This window comes from Leucopleurus acutus (assembly GCF_964270905.1).
Source record: "Leucopleurus acutus genome assembly, chromosome: 10".
NCBI classification, from domain to species: Eukaryota; Metazoa; Chordata; class Mammalia; order Artiodactyla; family Delphinidae; genus Leucopleurus; species Leucopleurus acutus.
Window position 1 is genome coordinate 857,010 of NC_139153.1, and position 20,419 is coordinate 877,428.

General features: G+C 44.8%; 1 protein-coding gene across 1 annotated transcript in view; it reads left to right on the forward strand.

Moving 5' to 3' along the window:
• SLC41A3 (solute carrier family 41 member 3) overlaps nt 1–20,419 on the forward strand; it is a gene marked incomplete at its 5' end in the record, with an annotated part of 54,590 nt that overhangs the window by 13,480 nt on the left and 20,691 nt on the right. The window contains one exon of the mRNA XM_082848653.1: nt 4,193–4,300. Coding sequence (XP_082704779.1) covers nt 4,193–4,300 — 108 coding nt within the window. The remainder of the gene's footprint in view (nt 1–4,192; nt 4,301–20,419) is intronic.

The window sequence follows — 20,419 nt, forward strand, 5'->3', positions numbered from 1 at the left end:
GGTGTCCAGCTGGCGAGTGCAGCGCCTTTCCTGACCGTGTGCGGGTTCCGTCTGGGAGGTGGGCCCAGAGCAGACATGGGGCAGGCTGTCTGCAGGTTTGGCCTTGAGCCGTCAGCTTCGGGAGGGCCAGCGACTGGGAGGATGGGACAGCTCTGTACGTCACAGCCCTTTCCTCATCCCCACTTTGCAGACAGGGTGCATGAGGGTCAAGGGCCCTCTGTTTACTGGCTTCCGGTGCTCACCACCTCCCTGCTCACCCCTTCCGGCAGTGCAGGAAGCAGCCTTGGGGCTCCCAGAGGGAAGCCCACATCACAGGGGGCTCCTGGCTCCAGCGGTACCCAGGCTGGTACCTGACCAGAGCCATTCACACCGGGCCTCGGGGCTTCCGAGCCCGCAGTGAGGTAGACCACCTGGCCCGACAGCCGCGCCTCGTGGACGGTCCCCGGTGCGGCTCTGTGCCTGGCTGGGTGCAGGTTTCACCTACGCTCTTTGGGGCCGGGAGTCTCTGATCCTGGGCCTGGGGATTGAGGCCCAGTAAGTGGCCAGAGTATCAGTTTCGTGTTTTCAAAAACTTTTTTTTCAGTTACACAAGTAAGTGTAAGTATTTCTTTTTATGGAACAAGCATCGCAGCGAGGTTAAACCCTCTTTGACCACGGCCTCAGTCGCCGTAGCTCCCTTACTATCGAGTCGTGGTGTCATTCCAGACCTTTTTGGGGTTTACATGCACACGTGGGCACCAGGGACCGTGAAGGCACATGTGATTACTGTTCCCCGATCAGGACTGAACCAGACAGGCTGGCTGCTCGAAGCAGCCGAGAGCCAAGCGCCGGGCAGGTGGACAGAGCCACTTGTCATCCAGTTCCTCCTTGGTTGAGCGAATTTGGTCGAATCCTGAGCGGAAGCTGACCTTCCTGGCTGGCGTGTCTGGTGGCCGTTGGGCCCCCTGCAGACAACGGGCAGGGGGCGGAGGCAGCAAGGGAGGAGGGGCAGGTCGGAGACTCTGCAGACGCTTCGCTGGGCCTCAGAGGTGGCGTTTCCTGGGTGCATGAGCAACAGTGAACGTCCCAGCGAGGGGGCCCTTGTGCGCAGACCACGGAGGGGGCGAGCGTGTGGGCGGGGGGCGGCCGCCGAGGGTGAAGCGTTGTTCGCTTTGTCCTCGCTCTTTGTTCTAAAACAAACATCACGTTTTGCTTCACTGGCGTCCAGCACAGGCGTGGAGAAAATCGCACAGCCAGTGAGCACGCAGTTTGGTGAGCCATCTCGGGATAAAGGGGTGCGTTAACCTGCCAGATGGAGGGCTCGCAGCCCCGCCCACTCCTCATGCCCCGATTTGCACTGCCTTTGTGTTTGCGGAACATCAGGACCTGTGTGCCCAGAACTGGAATTAGTGAAGGGTCGTAAGGGGTGGAATGACATGCCCTCCCTGGCTGCTGGGGTCTGAGATGACCCAGAGGTGCTGCTCAAGGCTGCAGGGGAGAGCTGGGGACTGTAGGCGTGATTGAGAGACCCCCCGCCCCAAGTGCAAGAGCCAGCGCACGGGGCCCATGCAGCAGGGTCAGCGTGGAGCCTTGGGCGGGGGACCTGTGGGGCGTCCAGGGCTGTCCGCGGCCGGGGGCAGGCGTGAGCTGGGTTGTGGAGCCAGCCGCCGTCAGGGTGCTCTGGGAGTGGGTGACCAAAATCCCGACCCATTCAGGGTCTCCCTGAAGAGGTCTGCAGGTCAGGCAGCTCCAGCCCTGTTCATCCCTTGGACTTGTTGTCCCTGGGACCCTGGCCTTCTGTTCTCCTGGCACCGTCCACCTTTGCTGGCTTTGTCTCTGAGTAGCCCCTCATGGTCGTCAGACCTGATGTGTCTAAAGCCCCTTCCCAACCCTCGGCCGTGCCTGTGGCCCAGCCCAGGCGATCCCTTGCAGGAGGACAGGACCACCGCTCGCAGGCTCACCTCCTGCCGCCCCTGTGTGGGGTGGGGAGGGGCCTGGGCCTTGGAAGGGAGAGGACTTGGAGAGAAGGGAGAACCGAGGCAAGAGGGGGAGTCAGGGTTAGAGGGCAGGGGGTCACAACCTTGCTGTACTGCTGGCGGAATCAGATCCGAGTGGATGGGGTGAGTCCAGGGAAGTGTGGGCGGGAGCATGTGCCAGGGCCTCAGGTTCCTTGCGGGCAGCCTGACCTCCCCCGGCCTGGCTCCGTATATCCTGGAACAGGGACTTTCTCGGCCGCGGACACAGGATCTTGGCAACGGCTGACGCTGGGTTTTCCTTTGAAAGCGTAACATTCATGGGTGAGTCGCTCCCACAGATTCAAGGTTACTGTGGGTGCTGAGATGTCTGTGCCCATGTTGAAGAAGCAGAGATGGTTATTAGACCTTTGCAGCCTTCCTGTCTGGAGAAAGAAAATAAGTCCTTTACATTTTTGTGTTTTGTTTTTTGTTTTTTTTTTGGCTGTGTTGGGTCCTTGTTGCTGTGCGCAGGGTTTCTCTAGTTGCAGCGAGCAGGGGCTACTCTAAGTTGTGGTGCGTAGGCTTCTCATTGCAGTGGCTTCTCTTGTTGCGGAGCGTGCGGGCTCAGTAGTTGTGGCTTGCGGGCTCTAGAGCGCAGGCTCAGTAGTTGTGGCTCGTGGGCTCTAGAGTGCAGGCTCAGTAGTTGTGGCTTGTGGGCTCTGGAGTGCAGGCTCAGTAGTTGTGGCTCATGGGCTCTAGAGCGCAGGCTCAGTAGTTGTGGCGCACGGGCTTAGCTGCTCCACGGCATGTGGGATCTTCCCAGACCAGGGCTCAAACCCATGTCCCCTGCATTAGCAGGCAGATTCTTAACCACTGCGCCACCAGAGATGCCTCCAGTCCCTTACGTTTGAAAAATGTAAATCATCAGGAGGGAGACGAGGAGCCCTCAGCAGAGGCCAAGATGGGACAGTCAGAGGTCAGCACAGGACAGGACGAGGCCCCGTCAGCCACGTGGAGACATGGGTGTGCCCATCACGTAGCGGGGGAGGGGTTCCCACGGGGAGTCACCCCGCACACATCGGTCTCAGGTGCGGCGGCCAAGTTCAGTGGTGCCGGGGGAAGAAGGGGGCGGAGAGAAGGGGGTTTACTTGGGGGTTGGGTACTCGGTCTTGTGCGTTCGTGGGAGGAGGGTGAGAGCGCCAGCCCCTGGGAGGGGGCTTCCCAGGTGGGAGGGGCTTCTGCTGGACAGGACGCAGCACCCCACTGGCTGGTGACACATTCCTTCTGCACTTTTCGGAGAGGAAGGCTTGTAACTCCACCAGAGCTGGGACTGGGTTCTCAACTTCCCAGCTTTGTAGAAAAGGTAAAGGAGAGGGAACCGTAACTGTGAGTCTGCGAAACTTCCCAGATCTCAGGACACAAAGGGGTCTTCAGAGGGCCTGGCCCGCCCCTTTGCTTCCAGGTCCTGTAAGATGCATTGTGGGGTGGCTCTTTTGATGACCCTCTGGGCCCCTGGGGTAGGGGGACTCTTGTCTTGGGGATGGGGAACCAGACCCCACGCCACCTGCCTCCCAGCTCGCAGAGCAGCAGGGTTTCTAGGACCAGCTTCTGTGGAGGGTCACAGATAGCTCAGGCCCAGGGAGGCGAAAGCAGCCAGTCGGATCAGTTGGGGTGTGAAAAACCAGTTGGGGTAGGGGCAGTCTAACTGCACGTTAACCAGGCAGGACCAGTTTCCCTCCACAAAGAAACGTCTTCGCGGTCTCTTGAAGCGTGCTTGTGCTTCCTGTTCCTTCTTTTTACATTTTTATTTATTTACAAGTGATAGAGACACATTCTGTCAGTTTTCACAAATCCAGGGCCCCCATGTGACCTTGGGCCCCACCCATCGGCCTTGGGGCCAGGGAGTCCCTGCCCAGCCCAGATCGTCCAGCCAGCTCGCCCGTGAGAAATCCCACAAGAAATCCCCAGCTTTGAAGTTGGGGGCTCATTCCTGTTTCTACAGACGTGCACGCAGGACAAAGCAGTTCCCCGTCCATGGGCACGGGCCCAGACCCAGTCTCCCGGCAGCCAGGGAAGGAAGGGGTTCCCTGGGCCACTGTTCATGGTTGATCATTACTCTGTTTAGTTTAAAGCCATTTAAGAAACTGGGTAGTTTTTTTCATTTTACAGGGAACGAGGACTTGTCGAAGTATCTCTCGAGCAGTTCCTGAGAGGCGCGGTACGTGTGCTTGGACTGACCCCCAGTTCTTTCCCCGCAGCACTGGCCCGTGTTCACGGAGGTGAAGGACCTGCTCACCTTGGTGCCGCCCCTGGTGGGCCTGAAGGGCAACCTGGAGATGACACTGGCCTCACGCCTCTCCACCGCGGTGAGTGGACGTCTGCACATCTGACCTCCAGGTCTCCCCGTGGAGCTTGTGGGTGGGTGGGTTGGACTCTGAAAATCTGATGTCGTTGGGAGTTTTCCTGTCGTGTGGCTCTACCTGGTCACTCCTCCCAGCCATCACCCTGCCTTTCGGCCGGAGGCTGGGCTGCGGATGAGGCCCAGATGTCAGGGGCGCTGTGCCCTTGTGTCCCCTGTTCATGCTGGAGCCTGAGGCTGGTTCCACACGTGACCCAGAAGCAGTGGCGAATGTCCTAGAATCCTCGTCAGCAGGGTGTCCTCCTCTGGGCACTCTGTCACAGTTCCCAGCTTTGCTACTCTGCTCACCTTCCCAGGGCGTGGAAATCCCTTTCCTTCTGTTATGGGGATGGTCTCCTTTCTCTGTGAAAACGTCCTGATGCGCTGTGTTCTAGACACCGAGAGGTGGGCGATGCAGCTGGGGTGCTGGGGGGGGGGGGCGTCCCTGGAGCCCGAGGCTGGAGAGAGAGGTGAGGGGTGGCCAGCTGAACAGCAGCCCGCAAAGATGTCCACGTCCTGACCCGTGGAGACTGAACGCTCCCTTACGTGGAGGTGTTTGCACATGATTAAGTTAAGGCCCTTGTGGTAGGAGATAATCCTAGATTGTCCAGGAGGCCCGGTGTTGTCACAAGGGTCCTTACCAAGGAGAGGTGGGGTTGGGGGGAAACGTCAGACACAAGAAGGAAGCAGAGTTGGGGGAGCAGATGCTCGCCACCACCTGCAAAGATGAAGGAAGGGCCGTGAGCCAGGTGTAGCTCTACCTGCTGGAAACGGAAAGAAACAGCTGCCCCCCTGCATAGACCCTCTGTATACCCCTGGCCTCTAGAACTGAAAGAGAAGACATTTGCATCATTTTCAGCCGCTGAGTTTGTGGTAATTTGTCACAGCAGAGGCCAGACCGTGCAGTCTTGTAGGCCATTGAACTGTCTTAAGTGGCAGGTGACATGGTGTCCGTGTGTGTGCACATACACGTGTGCACACACGTAAGTGTGATTAGATGGGTTGGTGAGAGGGAAGAAATGTTGATGGTAATCCCTGCCATGGTGGCATTTCAGGTTACATTTTTTTTAATATAAATTAATTTAAAATTAATTTATTTAGGCTGCGTTGGGTCTTCATTGCGGTGCACGGGCTTCTCATTGCCGTGGCTTCTCTTGTTGTGGAGCACAGGCTCTAGGCACATGGGCTTCAGTAGTTGTGGCACGCGGGCTCAGTAGTTGTCGCTCGCGGGCTCTAGAGCACAGCCTCAGTAGTTGTGGCACACAGGCTTAGCTGCTCCGCAGCATGTGGGATCTTCCCAAACCAGGGCTTGAACTCGTGTCCCCTGCATTGGCAGGCGGCTTCTTAAGCACTGTGCCTTGAGTTACATTTTTATTCCATGGTGCTTAACTGCATATTAAACACTTCTGTGCTGTGATTGTTTCTTACTGTTATAATGTTTTTTAAATGCATTAAATGTGGAGGGGAAAAAAGAATGATTGGAACAGTTCATCATCACAGCCTGTTTGAGGAGAACAGCCCCATTATCAGTGCAATAGAACCTTTATAAAAGCGTTCAGGGGCTTCCCTGGTGGCGCAGTGGTTAGGACCCTTAAATAAAAAAAAGGGAGAAAAACTTATTATTTGCTATTGATATGCTTATCTTCTTGGAAAACTAAGCAAATCAAGTAGAAAAGTTTTAAAACTAATAATCTCAGTAAAGTGATCTGGTTTCAAAATATCTAGATGAAATTTAAAATAGACATTAACATGTGTAACTGCATACTTCTGCACACACCAAAATTGGTCATTACAAAATACAACTGAATTGCAAAATTGAATTGAAAAAATTGGAGAGAGATATCTTTCAAACAATGAACAAATTTTTTTTAGTTGTACATATATATACATTCTTTTTTTATTTGTATAGTCTTTTCTATTATGGTTTATCATAGGATATTGAATATAGTTCCCTGTGCTGTACAGTAGGACCTTGTTCTTTATGCATCCTATATATAAAAACTTACATCCGCTAACCCCAACCTCCCACTCCACCCGTCCCCCAACCCCTTCCCCCTTGGCAACCAGCAGTCTGTTCCCTGTGAATCTGTTTCTATTTCATAGATTCGCGTGTCATATTTTAGATTCCACGTATAAGTGATATCATATGGTATTTGTCTTTCTGACTGACTTCACTGGATCTCTAGTTGCATCATGTTGCTGAAAATGGCATTATTTCATTCTTTGTTATGACTGAGTAATATTCCACTATATATGTGTACCACATCTTCTTTATTCCTCTATCAATGGAAATTTAGGTTGCTTCCATGTCTTGGCTATTGTAAATAGTGCAGCAATGAACATTGGGGTGCATGTATCTTTTTGAACTATAGTTTTGTCCGATATATGCCCAGGAGTGGGATTGCTGGATCATATGGTAGCTCTATTTTTAGTTTTCTGAGGAACCTCCATACTGTTCTCCACAGTGGCTACACTGTGTAAATGATTTACATTCCCACCAACAGTGCAGGAGGGTTCCCTTTTCTCCACACCCTCTCCAGCATTTACTGTTTGCGGATTTTTTGATGATGGCCATTCTGACTGGTGTGAGGTGGTACCTCATTGTAGTTTTGATTTGCATTTCTCAAATGATTAGCCATGTTGAGCATCTTTTCATGTGCCTATTGGCCATCTGTATGTCTTCTTTGGAGAAATGTCTCTTTAGGTCTTCTGCCCATTTTTTGATTGGGTTGTTTGTTTTTTGTTGTTGTTGAGTTGTATGAGCTGTTTGTATATTTTGGAAATTAAGCCCTTGTTGGTTGCATCATTTGCAAATATTTTCTCCCATTCTGTAGGTTGTCTTTTCGTTTTGTTTATGGTTTCCTTTGCTGTGCAAAAGCTTGTAAGTTTGATTAGGTACCATTTCAAACTGTGAACCAATTTTAAAACTTTTTCATCCTGAAGCCTCAAAAAGAAATGTGTGGGACCCATTCAAATAAAATGACAAAACTCCATAAAGGGAAATAGAAACTTGGAGGGAGAGACGGAGTTTCTGATGGGAAAAATCAATGTTGTAAAGTTACCAGTTCTCCCTGTTTTTGTTTATAAAATTAATGCAGTTAATGCCAGAGAGATTTGGGGGAACATTTGACAGTATTATTTTTATTATTATTATTATTTGTGTGTGTGTGTGTGTGGCTGTGTGGCTGTGTGGTACGCGGGCCCCTCACTGCTGTGGCCTCTCCCATTGCAGAGCACAGGCTCCGGACACGCAGGCTCAGCGGCCATGGCTCACGGGCCCAGCCGCTCCGCGGCATGTGGGATCCTCCCGGACCGGGGCACGAACCCGTGTCCCCTGCATCGGCAGGCGGACTCTCAACCACTGTGCCACCTGGGAAGCCCTTGACAGTATTATTCTAAAGTTTATCTGGAGGAATGAGTCAGAATAACCATGAAAATATTGGTAGGAAAAAGAGAAAGAAGACTAATGGTGAAATTTGATTTCCAGATTTCACAACATAATATAAAGTTATAGTAAGAAAAATATTTTGCAGCCAGTCTCAATTGATATATCAGGGAACAAAACAGAACATCCAGAAATAAACTCAGACTTTACAAATACAATCTACTGTATAATAATATGACATTTTAAATCAGTGAAAAGAGGGTGAATTATTAAAAAGTGGTTCTGAGATAATTGGCTAATTCTTTAGAAGTAATTTTTATTTTATGTCATACCTAAATGTATATTTTGAATACATGGAGTAATTTAAAGTAAAGCGTGATACCAGAAAAACACATCAGTATTTTTAGAGTTGGTGACAAGAAATGCTTTCTTAAGTAGCAGAACAAGTGCAGAACTCATAAAGGAAAGACGATGCCTTGTCTCAGTTAAACTGCGAGCTACGTAATAATTTTAGTTCCCTGGGGCTGTCATAACAAAGCACCACAGACCGAGTGGCTTAAACAACAGCAATGTGTGGTCTCCAAGCTCTCCAAGCTCCAGAGCTCTGGTCTCCAAGCTCTCCAAGAGATGGAAGCTGGGATGGGCTGGCTCCCCCTGAGGCTATAGGAGGCTCTGCTCCAGGCTCTTTCCCCAGCTCTGGGTCTGCTGTGATCTCCACTGTTCCCTGGCCTGTAGATGCACTGCCCCAACTTCTGTCTTTGTCTTCACGTGGCTCTGCCTGTGTGCACATATCTCCAAATGTCCCCTTTCCGTAAGGACAGCAGCCACGTTGGATTAGGTGCCCACCCTACCCCAGTGTGACCTCGTATAAACTAAGTTCATCTCCAACCACCCTATTTCCAAATCAAGTCAGTTACGAGGTTCTGGGGGTTCGGACTTCAAGTTCTGTTGGGGGGACACAATTCTACCCGTACGGTTTCCTTGCACAAATTAAAAGGGGAATAACCCACAAGGGGAAGAGTTATACAAAATTAACAGAGCATCTGTATCCTCAAGTATCTAAGCAGCTCTTTTACATCAGCACGAAGACAGACCCTTCAATAGCAACGTGAACAAAGGGTATGAATCAGAATTTCATGTTCAGGGTCAGTCTCTGTGCTCCCAATGCATGGGGCCCGGGTTTGATCTCTGGTTGGAGAACTCGATGCCACGTGCATGCCACAACTAGTAAGTCTGCAGTGCCGCAACTGAGAGTCCACATGCTGCAAAAAAAAAAAAAAAAAAAAAAAAATCCCGCATGCCACAACTAAGACCTGGCACAGCCAAAATAAGTAGTAAAAGAAATAAAATTTTAAAAAATATATTTTAAAAACTGCCAGAAAATTTTATGAAATCTCACCAGCAGTTTTTGAGATATTCAGTTTTTCTGCATCCTCACCAGTATTTGGTATCATCTAGTTTTTATTTTAGCTGCTTTAATAAATATGTAGTGATATCTCAATCTTGGTCTTAATTTACATTTCCCTAATGACTAATAACGGTTGTCTTTTCTCATGTGCTTCTTTGCCATCACATAACTCTTTGAGTGAAGCATCTTTTCATATCTAATTACATTACTGTTTTTACTCTTGAGTTTTGAGAGCTCTTTATAAATTCTATATATGAGTCTTTTGTCATATATGTGGTTTGCAAAAATTTTCTCCCATTCTCTGGTTTGACTTTTCACCCCCCTGAAAGGGTCTTTTAAGATATTTTATTTTAATTTTAGTAAAATACACATAAATTTTACCATCTTAACTGTTGTTAAGTGTGCATTTCTCCACGTCCTCCTCAGCACTTGTTACTTCCTGGGTTTTTGTTTTGTTTTGTTTGGGGGGGGTGTTTGTTTTTTAAGTAGTAGCCATCCTAATGGCTGTGATATTGATTTGTGTTTCCCTAATAATTAGTAATGTTGAACATCTTTTCATGTGCTTTTTGCCATTTTTAATTTTCTTGGAGAAGTGTCTGTTCAAGTCCTATACACATTTTTTAATGGGGTTTATTGGTTGTTGGGCTTTAGGGGTTCTTTAGGTTCTGGAACTTAACCCTTAACAGATATATGATTTGCCAATAGTTTCCCCCTTTCTCTTGGTTTTCTTTTCACTCTGTTGCTTGTGTCCTTTGATGCACAAAAGTTTTAAATTTTGATGTAGTCCAGTTTATCTATTTTTATTTTCTTACCTGTGCTTTTTGAGTCATATCCAAGAAATCATAAACAAATACAATGTCATAAGATTTTCCCCTCTGTTTTCTTCTGAGGAGTTTATAGATGTAGCTCTAATGTTTAGATCTTTGATCCACTTTGAGTTAATTTTTGTATATGGTATTAGGTAAAGGTTCAACTTCATCCTTTTGTACGTGGCTGTCCAGATTTCCCAGCACCATTTGTTGAAAAGACTGTCCTCTCCCCAGTGAACTGTCTTGGCATACTTGTCAAAAATTATTTGACCATATATGCCAGGGTTTATTTCTGGGGTCTCTGTTCTAGTCCGTTGGTCTGTGTGTCTTTATGGCAGTACCACACTGTTTCAAAGCCTGTAGCTTTTAAATAGGTTTTAAAATCAGGAAGTATGAGGCCTCCAACTTTGTTCTTTTTTTAAAATTTGTATTGAAATATAGTTGATTTACAATATTGTGTTAGTTTGAGGTGTACAGTAAAGTGATTCAGTTATATGTATATTTTTTTATTTATTTATTTTTACACTCTCTACCATTATAGGTTATTACAAGATATTGAGTATAGTTCCCTGTGCTATACAGTAGGTCCTTGTTGGTTATCTATATAGTAGTATGTATATTTTAAGCACAAACTCCTAATTTATCCCTCTCTCCCCTCCCTTTGGTAACCATAAGTTTGTTTTCTATGTTTTTGAGTCAGTTTCTGTTTTGTAAATAAGTTCATGTATCATTTTTTTTAGTTAGATTCCACATATGAGTGATACCATGTGATACCTGTCTTTGTCTTACTTAGTATGATCATCTCTAGCTCCATCCATTTCGCTGCAAATGGCTTATTTCATTCTTTTTTATGGCTGAGTAGTATTTCACTGTATATATGTACAACATCTTCTTTATCCATTCCTCTGTCAATGGACATTTAGGTTGCTTCCGTGTCTTGGCTATTGTAAATAGTGCTGCCATGGACATTGGGGTCCATGTATCTTTTCTAATTATGGCTTTCTCCAGATATATGCCCAGGAGTGGGATTACTGGATCATATGGTAGCTCTATTTTTAGTTTTTAAAGGAATCTCCATTCTGTTCTTCATAGTGGTTGTACCAGTTTGCATTCCCACCAACTGTGTAGAAGCATTCCCCTTTCTCCACACCCTCTCCAGCATTTATTATTTGTAGACTTTTTAATAGTGGCCATTCTGACTGGTATGAGGTGATACCTCATTGTAGTTTTGATTTGCATTTCTCTAATAATTAGCGATGTTGAGCATCTTTTCATGTGTTTGTTGGCCATCTGCGTGTCTTCCTTTGAAAAAATGTCTTTTTAGATCTTCTGCCCTTTTTTTTTTTTTTGCGGTACGTGGGCCTCTCACTGTCGCAGCCCCTCCCGTTGCGGAGCACAGGCTCCGGACACGCAGGCTCAGCGGCCATGGCTCACGGCGGGATCCTCCCGGACCGGGGCACGAACCCGTGTCCCCCGCATTGGCAGGCGGACTCTCAACCACTGTGCCACCAGGGAAGCCCTCTTCTGCCCATTTTTTGATTGGGTTGTTTGTTTTTTTGATATTGAGCTGTATAAGCTGTTTATATATTTTATTGGTGCTATAGTGGCCTCATAGCACGTGGGCTCTTCGTTGTGGTGCACAGGCTCCTCTCTAGTTGTGGCACGCAGGCTCCGGAGTGCACGGGCTCAGTAGTTGTGGCGCACAGGTTTAGTTGCCCTGCGGCATGTGGGATCTTAGCTCCCTGATCAGAGATCGAACTGGCGTTCCCTGCATTGCAGGACCAATTCTTAACCACTGGACCACCAGGGAAGTCCCTTTTTTGGGAGTCTTTAAATCACAGATTCAATTTCAGTACATGTGATTGGTCTGTTCACATTTTCTCTTTCTTCCTGGTTCAGCTTTGGGAAATTGTACCTTTCTAAGAATTTGTCTACTTCTTCCAGGTTGTTCATTTTATTGGCATATGGTTGCTTGTAGTAGTCTCTTAGGATGCTTTGTATTTCTGTGGTGTCTGTTGTAACTTCTCCTTTTTCGTTTCTAATTTTATTGATTTGGGCCCTCTCCCTTTTTTTCTTGATGAGGCTGGCTAGTGGTTTATCGATTTTGTTTATCTTTTCAAAGAACCAGCTTTTAGTTTCTTTCATCTTTGGTATTGTTTTATTCGTTTCTAGTTCATTTATTTCTGCTCTGATCTTTATGATTTCTTTCCTTCTACTAACTTGGATTTTGTTCTTCTTTCTCTAGTTGCTTTAGGTGTAAAGTTAGGTGGTTTGTTTGATATTTTTCTTGTTTCCTGATGTAAGCTTGTATTGCTATTAACTTCCCTTTAGAACTGCTTTTGCTGCATCCCATAGCTTTTGGATCATTGTTTTTTCCGTTTTCATTTGTCTCTAGGTATTTTTTTGTTTCCTCTTTGATTTCTTCAGTGATCCATTGGTGGTTTAGTAGCATATTGTTTAGCCTCCACGTGTTTGATTTTTACAGTTTTTTCCTTGTTTATTTCTAATCTCATAGCGTGTGGTCAGAAAAGATGCTTGATACGATTTCAGTTTTCTTAAATTTACCAAGGCTTGCTTTGTGGCCCAGCATGTGGTAGATCCTGAAGACTCTTCTGCATGCACATGAGAAGAACGTGTATTCTGCTGCTTTTGGATGGAATGCTCTGTAAATATCAATTAAGTCCATATGGTCTAATGGGTGATTTAAGGCCTGTGTTTCCTTATTGGTTTTCTTTCTGAATGATCTATCCATTGATGAAAGTGGGGTGTTGGGACTTCCCTGGTGGCCCAGTGGTTAAGACTCCACACTCCCAATACAGGGGGCTCAGATTCGATCCCTGGTCCAGGAACCAGATCCCTCACGCGTGTCGCAACTAAGTGTTCGCATGCTGCAACTAAGGAGCCTGTGAGCCACAACTAAGGAGGCTGCCTGCCACAACTAAGGAGCTCACATGCCACAACTAAGGAGCCGGCGAACCGCAACTAAGGAGCCCACTGGCTGCAACTAAGACCTGGCACAACTTAATTAATTTTAAAAAAGCAATTAATAGGTATTAAAAAAGGCATGCTATAAAAAAACAAAGTGGGGTGTTAAGCCCCCACTATTATTGTGTGACTGTTGATTTCTCCCTTTATGGCTCTTAGTGTTTGCCTTACATATTGAGGTGCTCCTCTGTTGGGTGCGTATCTATTTACAATTGTTAATGTCTTCTCCTTGGACTGATCCCTTGATCATTGTGTAGTGTCCTTCTTTGTCTCTTATAATAGTCTTTATTTTAAAGTCTATTTTGTCTGATATGAGTATTGCTATTCCAGCTTTCTTTTGATTTTCATTTGCATGGAGTATGTTATTCCATCACCTCACTTTCAGTTGGTATGTGTCCCTAGGTCTGAAGTGGGTCTCTTGTAAACAGCATATATACGGGTGTTGTTTTTGTAGCCATTCAGCCATTCTGTGTCTTTTGGTTGGAGCATTTAATCCATTTAAGATAATAATCAATATGTATGTTCCTATTGCCATTTTCTTAATTTTTTTGGTTTGTCCTTGTAGGTCTTTTTTCTTCCTTTCCTCTCTTTTTCTCTTCTCTTGTGGTTTGATGACCATCTTTAGTGTTCTGTTTGGGTTGTGTTTCCTTTTTTGTGTTTGTACCTATTATAGATTTTGGGTTTGCTGTTCCCATGAGGTTTTGTTATAGCAGTCTATATATGTACGTGGTTACTTTAAGCTGCTGGTTGCTTTCCTGCCTAGAGAAGTTATTTTAGCATTTGTTGGAAAGCTGGCTTGGGGGTGCTGAATTCTCTTAGCTTTTGCTTGTCCATAAAGCTTTTGATTTCTCTGTCAAATCTGAATGAGAGCCTTGCTGGATAGAGTATTCTTGGTTGTAGGTTCTTCCCTTTCATCACTTTATATATATATATCATGTCACTCCCTTCTGGCCTGCAGAGTTTCTTCTGAGAAATCAGCTGATAACCTTATGGGCGTTCCCTTGTATGTCATTTGTTGTTTTTCCCTTGTTGCTTTTAAAGTTTTTTCTTTGTCTTTAATTTTTGTCAGTTTGATTACTGTGTGTCTTGGTGGTGTGTTCCTCCTCCTTGGGTTTATCCTTCTTGGGACCCTCTGCGCTTCCTGGACTCGGGTGACTGTTTCCTTTCCCATGTTAGGGAAGTTTTCAGTTATTATGTCTTCAAACCTTTTCTCAGGTCCTTTCTCTCTTCTGCTTCTGGGGCCCCTATAATGCAAATGATGGTGCATTTAATGTCGTCCCAGAGGCCTCTGAGACTCTCTTCGTTTCTTTTCATTCTTTATTCTGCTCCTCGGCAGTTATTTCCACCGTTCTGTCTTCCAGGTCACTTATCGGTTCTTCTGCCTCAGTTATTCTGCTATTGATTCCTTCTAGTGTATTTTTCATTTCAGTTATTGTATTGTTCATCTCTGTTTGTTGTTCTTTAGTTCTTCTGGGTTTTTGTTAAACATTTCTAGCATCTTCTCGATCCTTGCCTCTGTTCTTTTTCTGAGATCCTGGATCATCTTCACTGTCATTATTCTGAATTCTTTTTCCAGACGGTTGCCTATCTCCACTTCACTTAGTTGACTTTCTGGGGTTTTATCTTGTTCCTTCATCTGGAACATATTCCTCTGCCGTTTCATTTTGTCTAACTTTCTGTGGTTGTGGTTTCTGTTCTGCAGGCTGCAGGATTATAGTTCTTTCTGCTTCTGCTGTCTGCCCTCTGGTAGATGAGGCTATCAAAGAGGCTTTTGCAAGTTTCCTGATGGGAAGGACCGGTGGTGGGTGGAGTTGGGTCTTGTCCCTCTGGTAGGCAGAGCCATGCTCAGTAAAACTTTAATCTGCTGATGGGTGGGGCTATTTTCCCTACCTGTTAGTTGTTTGGCCTGAGGTGACCCAGCACTGGAGCCTACAGGCTATATGGTGGGGCTAGTGGTGGCCTCCAGGAGGGCTCGCGTCAGTGAGTACTTCCCAGAACTGCTGTTGCCAGTGTCTTTGTCCCTGCAGTGAGCTTCAGCTGCCCTCCCCATCACCTCTGCAGGAGACCCTCCAGTACTAGCAGGTAGGTCTGGTCCAGTCTCTTAGGGGCTTTTTACCCCTGCGTCCTGGTGCGCACAGGACTTTGTGTGTGCCCTCCAAGAATGGAGTTTCTGTTTCACCCTGTCCTGTGGAAGTCCTGCATTCAAACCCTGCTGGCCTTCAAAGCCAGATTCTTTGGGGACTACTCCTCCTGTTACCGGATCCCCAGGCTGGGAAGCCTGATGTGGGGCTCAGAACTCTCACTCACATGGGAGAACTTCTGTGATATAATTATTTTCCAGTTTGTGAGTCACCCACCCAGCAGGTATGGGATTTGATTTTATCATGATTGTACCCCTCCTACCGTCTCGTTGTGGCTTCTTCTTTGTCTTTGAATGTAGGGTATCTTTTTTTTTTTTTTTTAGGTTACAACATTTTTTTGTCATTGGTTGTTCAATAATTAGCTGTGATTTTGGTGTTTTCATGAGAATGGGGTGAGCTGACATCCTTCTACTCCGCCATCTTGAACTAATCTCCCAAACAAACTCTTAATATGTCCTGCATAGGTGAGTTGGCACCTTTGGAACAAGGGGCCACTTACACCTATCATTCTAAGAGATCACCAATCTGTCTTGGAGTCATTCTTCTTATTTGTGTGTATATCTGTTGTAGATTTTTGGTTTGCAGTTACCATGAGATTTTATTATAGTAGTCTGTATATATACATGATTGTTTTAAGTTGCTGATATGTTCATTTCCAATGCATTTCTGACATCCTGCATTTATACTTTTCTGCTCTCATGATTTTGGTTTAGATATATACTTGTGTGTGGATGATTTCCTACTTTCACTCTCTGTTTCCCTTTACCGGTGAGCTTTTCCATTCGCGACTTTCTTGTTTCTAGTTGTGGCCTTTTCTTTTCTGCTTAAAGAACTTCCTTCAGCATTTGTTGTAGAGCTGGTCTGGTGGTGCTGGATTCTTTTAGCTTTTGCTTGTCTGTAAAGCTTTTATTTCTCCATTGAATCTGAATGAGACCCTTGCTGGATGGAGTATTCTTGGTTGTAGGTTTTTCCCTTTCATCACTTTAAAGATATCGTGCAACTCCTTTCTGGCCTGTGGAGTTTCTGCTGAAAATCTGCTGATAACCTTTTGGGGATTCCTTTGTTGTTTGTTGCTTTTCCCTTGTTGCCTTTAATATTTTCTCTTTCTCTTTAATTTTCGTCAGTTTGATTACTATATGTCTTGGCATGTTCCTACTTGGGTTGATCCTGTCTGGTACTCTGTGCTTCCTGGACTTGGGTGACTGTTTCCTTTCCCATGTTAGAGAAATTTTAAGCTATTATCTCTTCAAATATCTCCTCAGGCCCTTTCTCTCTCTCATCTTCTTCTGGAACCCCTATAACTTGAATGTTGGTGCATTTGACGTTGTCCCAGAGGCCTCTTAAACTGTCCCTGTTTCTTTTCATTCTTTTTTCTTTATTACGTTGAGACAGTGATTTCCACTACTCTATCTTCCAGCTCACTTAACCATTCTTCTGCCTCATTTATTCTGCTCTTGATTCCTTCTAGTGTATTTTTCATTTCGTTTATTGTATTCTTCAACCTTTATTTTTTCTAATTCTTTCTTTAAAACTTCTTGTAACTTCTCAGTCAGCGCCTCCATTCTTTCCCTGTGTTTTTGGATCATCTTTATGATCATTACTCAGAACTCTTTCTTGAGTAGATTGCCCATCTCCACTTCACTTAGTAGTTCTTCTGGGGTTTTATCTTGTTCCTTCGTCTGGAACATATTGCTTTGCCATGTCATTTTGTTTAAATTTCTATTTGTATTTTTATGTATGTAGTAGCTTAGTTACATTCCTCAGCCTTGGAGAAGTGGCCTCTGTAGGAGATGTTCTCTGTGTCCCAGCAGTGCCGTCCCCTCTCGTCACCCAAGGGCCAGGGACAAGCTAGTCCCAGGGTAGGTTCTGACCTGTATTTTCAGACTCAGTTCTGTGGGCTTCAGGATCGTAGTTTCCTTCCTTCTGGTGTCTGCCCCCTAGTTGGTAAGCCTGGTCTAGAGGCTTGTACAGGCTTTCTGGTGGGCAGGGCCATGTCAAGGGGCATGTCTAGAGGTGGCTGTGGGTTCAGAAAGTGTTTAGGCAGCCTGCCTGCTGATGGGTGGGGCTGTGTTCTGCCTGTTGGTTGTTTGGCCTGAGGCGTCCAGCATTGGGGCCTACAGGCTGTTGGGTGGGGCCAGGTCTTGGTGCTAACGTCCCAAGCAAGATATCAGCCTCCAGATGCATACTCCTGGATATGTTAACCACCAGCTTTTATGTCCCAGGAGAGAGCCACAGCTGCCCAAGAGACCCTCCAAGACCAGCAGGTAGGCCTAACCCAGGCTCCTTTGGAGTCGCTGCTTTTGTGCTGTGACCTGGTGCTCAAGGGACTTTGTGTGCACCCTCCAAGCATGGAGTCTTTGTTTCCCCAAGTCCTGTGGAGTTCTTGAGATTCAGACCTGCTGGCCTTCAAAGCCAAATGCTCTGGGGACTCCTCCTCCCAGTGCCAGATCCCCACGCTGGGGAGCCTGATGTCGGGCTCAGAACTCTCACTCCCATGGAAGAACTTCTGTGATGTAATTATTCTCCAGTCAGTGGGTCACCCAGCCTGGGGGGTATGTGATTTGATTAGATTGCAAGTATGCCCCTCCTCCTGTCTCACTGTGATTTTTTCTTTGTCTTTGGATGTAGAATATCTTTTTTGGTAATGTTTCAGTCTTTTTTATTGATGGTTGTTCAACAGTTAGTTGTGCTTTCGGTGTGCTCATGGGAGGAGGGGAGCTCAAGGTCTTCTACTCCACCATCTTGTCTTTTCTAACCTGGTTTGTTTTTTTAAGATTGTTTTGGCTTTGGGTGGGGGAGTCTCTTGAGACTCCATATGAATTTTTAAACGAATTTTTTCTATTTTTGCCATTGGGTTTTTGATAGGGATTGCATTAAACCTGTAGATTGCTTTTGGTAATATTGACATCTTAGCAATATTGTTTTCCAGTCCATGAACACAGGATATCTTTCCATTTATTGGTGTCTTTCAAAATTTCTTTCAGTGACATTTTGAGCATACAAGTCTTTCACCTTCTTTGTCAAGTTAATTCCTAAGTGTTTTTTTCTTTTTGATGTTACAGTAAATGAAAGTTAAATTGTTTAATTTTTTCTTCAGATTGTTCATTGTTAGTAAAGAGACACACAGGTGGGTGTTTTTTGTTTCTGTTGTTGATTTTATATTCTGTGACTGATGGATTGCTTTTAGTTCAGTTTTTGTGCAGTCTTTAGGGTTTTCTACATATAAGATCATGTCATCTGTGAGTAGAGATAATTTTACTTCTTTTCTCTCCAATTTGAATGTCTTTTATTTCTTTTTCTTGCCTAATTTCTCTGGTTAAGACTTCCAGGACTGTGTTGAATAAAAGTGGTGAAAGTGGGTATCCTTGTTTTACTTGATCTTAGAGGAAAATTTCAGTATTTCACCATGAGTGTTATGTTAGTTGTGGGCTTTTGATATATAGCTTTTATTATATTGGGGTAGTTTCCTTCTATTCCTAGTTTGTTGAATGTTTTTATTATGGAAAGTTGAATTTTGTCAAATGCTTTTTCTGCATCAGTTGAGATGATGGCGTGGTTTATTTTCCTTCATTTTGTTAATAGAGTATACTGCATTGATCAGTTTTCATATGAACTAGCCTTGCATTCCAGGAATAAATCTCTTTTGGTCATGGTGTACAGTAATTTTAATGTGCTCTTGAATTCTAGTATCGCTAGTATTTTATTGAGGATTTTTGTGTCAATATTCATAAGGGATATTACTCAGTGGTTTTCTTGTAGTGTCTTTGTCTGGCTTTGGTATCAGCGTAAATCTGTCCTCATAGGATGAGTTTGGAAATGTTGCCTCCTCTGCAATTGCTTTGGAAGAGTTTGAGGAGGATTGATGTTAATTCTTCTTTAAATGTTTGGTAAAACTCACCAGTAGAGCCATCTGGTCCTGGACTTTTCTTTATTGAGAGGTTTTTGATTACCAATTCAATCTCCTTACTAGTTATGGGTGTGTTCAGAGCTTCTATTTCTTCATGATTTAGACTTGGTCAACTGTGTATTTCTAGGAATTTATCCTTTTCATCTAGGTTGTCCAATTTGTTGGCATATAATCATTAAAGTACTCTCTGATAGTACTTTTTATTTCTGTAAACTGAGTAATAATGTCTTCTCAGTTCTACTTTTAGTTATGTGAGTCTTTTCTTTTTTCCCTTAATCAATCTAGCTTAAGGTTTGATCATTTTGTTGATCTTTTCGAAGAAACAGCATTTGTTGATTTTCTCCATTGTTTTTCTATTTATCCCTAATATTTATTTTTTCCTCTATTTTTTATTGGAGTATAGGTGATTTACAGTGTTAGTTTCTGCTGTACAGCAGAGGGAGTCAGTTATTCATACACATGTTATCCACTCTTTTTTAGATTCTGTTCCTATATAGGTCATTACAGAGTACAGAATAGAGCTCCCTGTGCTGTTTAGTAGTCTTACTAGTTATCTATTCTATATACAGTAGTGTGTATATGTCAATCCCAATCTCCCTATTTATCCCTCCCCTCCCTTTTCTCACCTGGTAACCACAAGTTTGTTTCCTACATCTGTGACTGAAGTTCTATTTTATAAATAGGTTCACTTGTACCATTCCTTTAGATTCTACATATAAGCGATATCATATGATATTTGTCTTTCTCTGTGTGACTTACTTCACTTAGTATGACAGTCTCTAGGTCCATGCATGTTGCTACACATGGCATTATTTCGTTATTTTTCATGGCTGATAGTCCACTGTTTATATGTACCACATCTTCTTTATCCATTCCTCTGTTGATGGACACTGAGATTGCTTCCATGTCTTGGCTATTGTAAATTGTGCTGCAATGAACACTGGGGTACATGTCTTTTTGAATTATGGTTTTCTCTGGATATATGCCCAGGAGTAGGATTGCTGGATCATACGGTAGTTCTATTTTCAGTTTTTTAAGGAATCTCCATATTGTTCTCCACAGTGGCTGCACCAATTTACATTCCCACCAACAGCGCAGGAGGGTTCCCTTCTCTACACACCCTCTCAACCATTTATTGTTTGTAGATTTTTTGGTGATGGCCTAATGTTTATTGTTTCTTTTATTCTGATAGCTTTTGGGTTTAGTTTGTTCTTTTCTAGTTGTAAAGTTAGGTTGTTGATTTGAGATTTTTCTTCTTTTTCAACGAATGTTCCAGGTGCCCTTAAGAAAAATATGTATTCTGCAGTTGTTGGGTAGAGTATCATGTATCTGTTTGTTAGGCTCAGTTAGTCTATAGACATGTTCAAGTCCTCTGTTTCCTTCATAATCTTCTGTCTGGTTGTCCTATCCATTATCGAAAGTGGAGAATTGAAGTCTTCTCCTATTATTGCA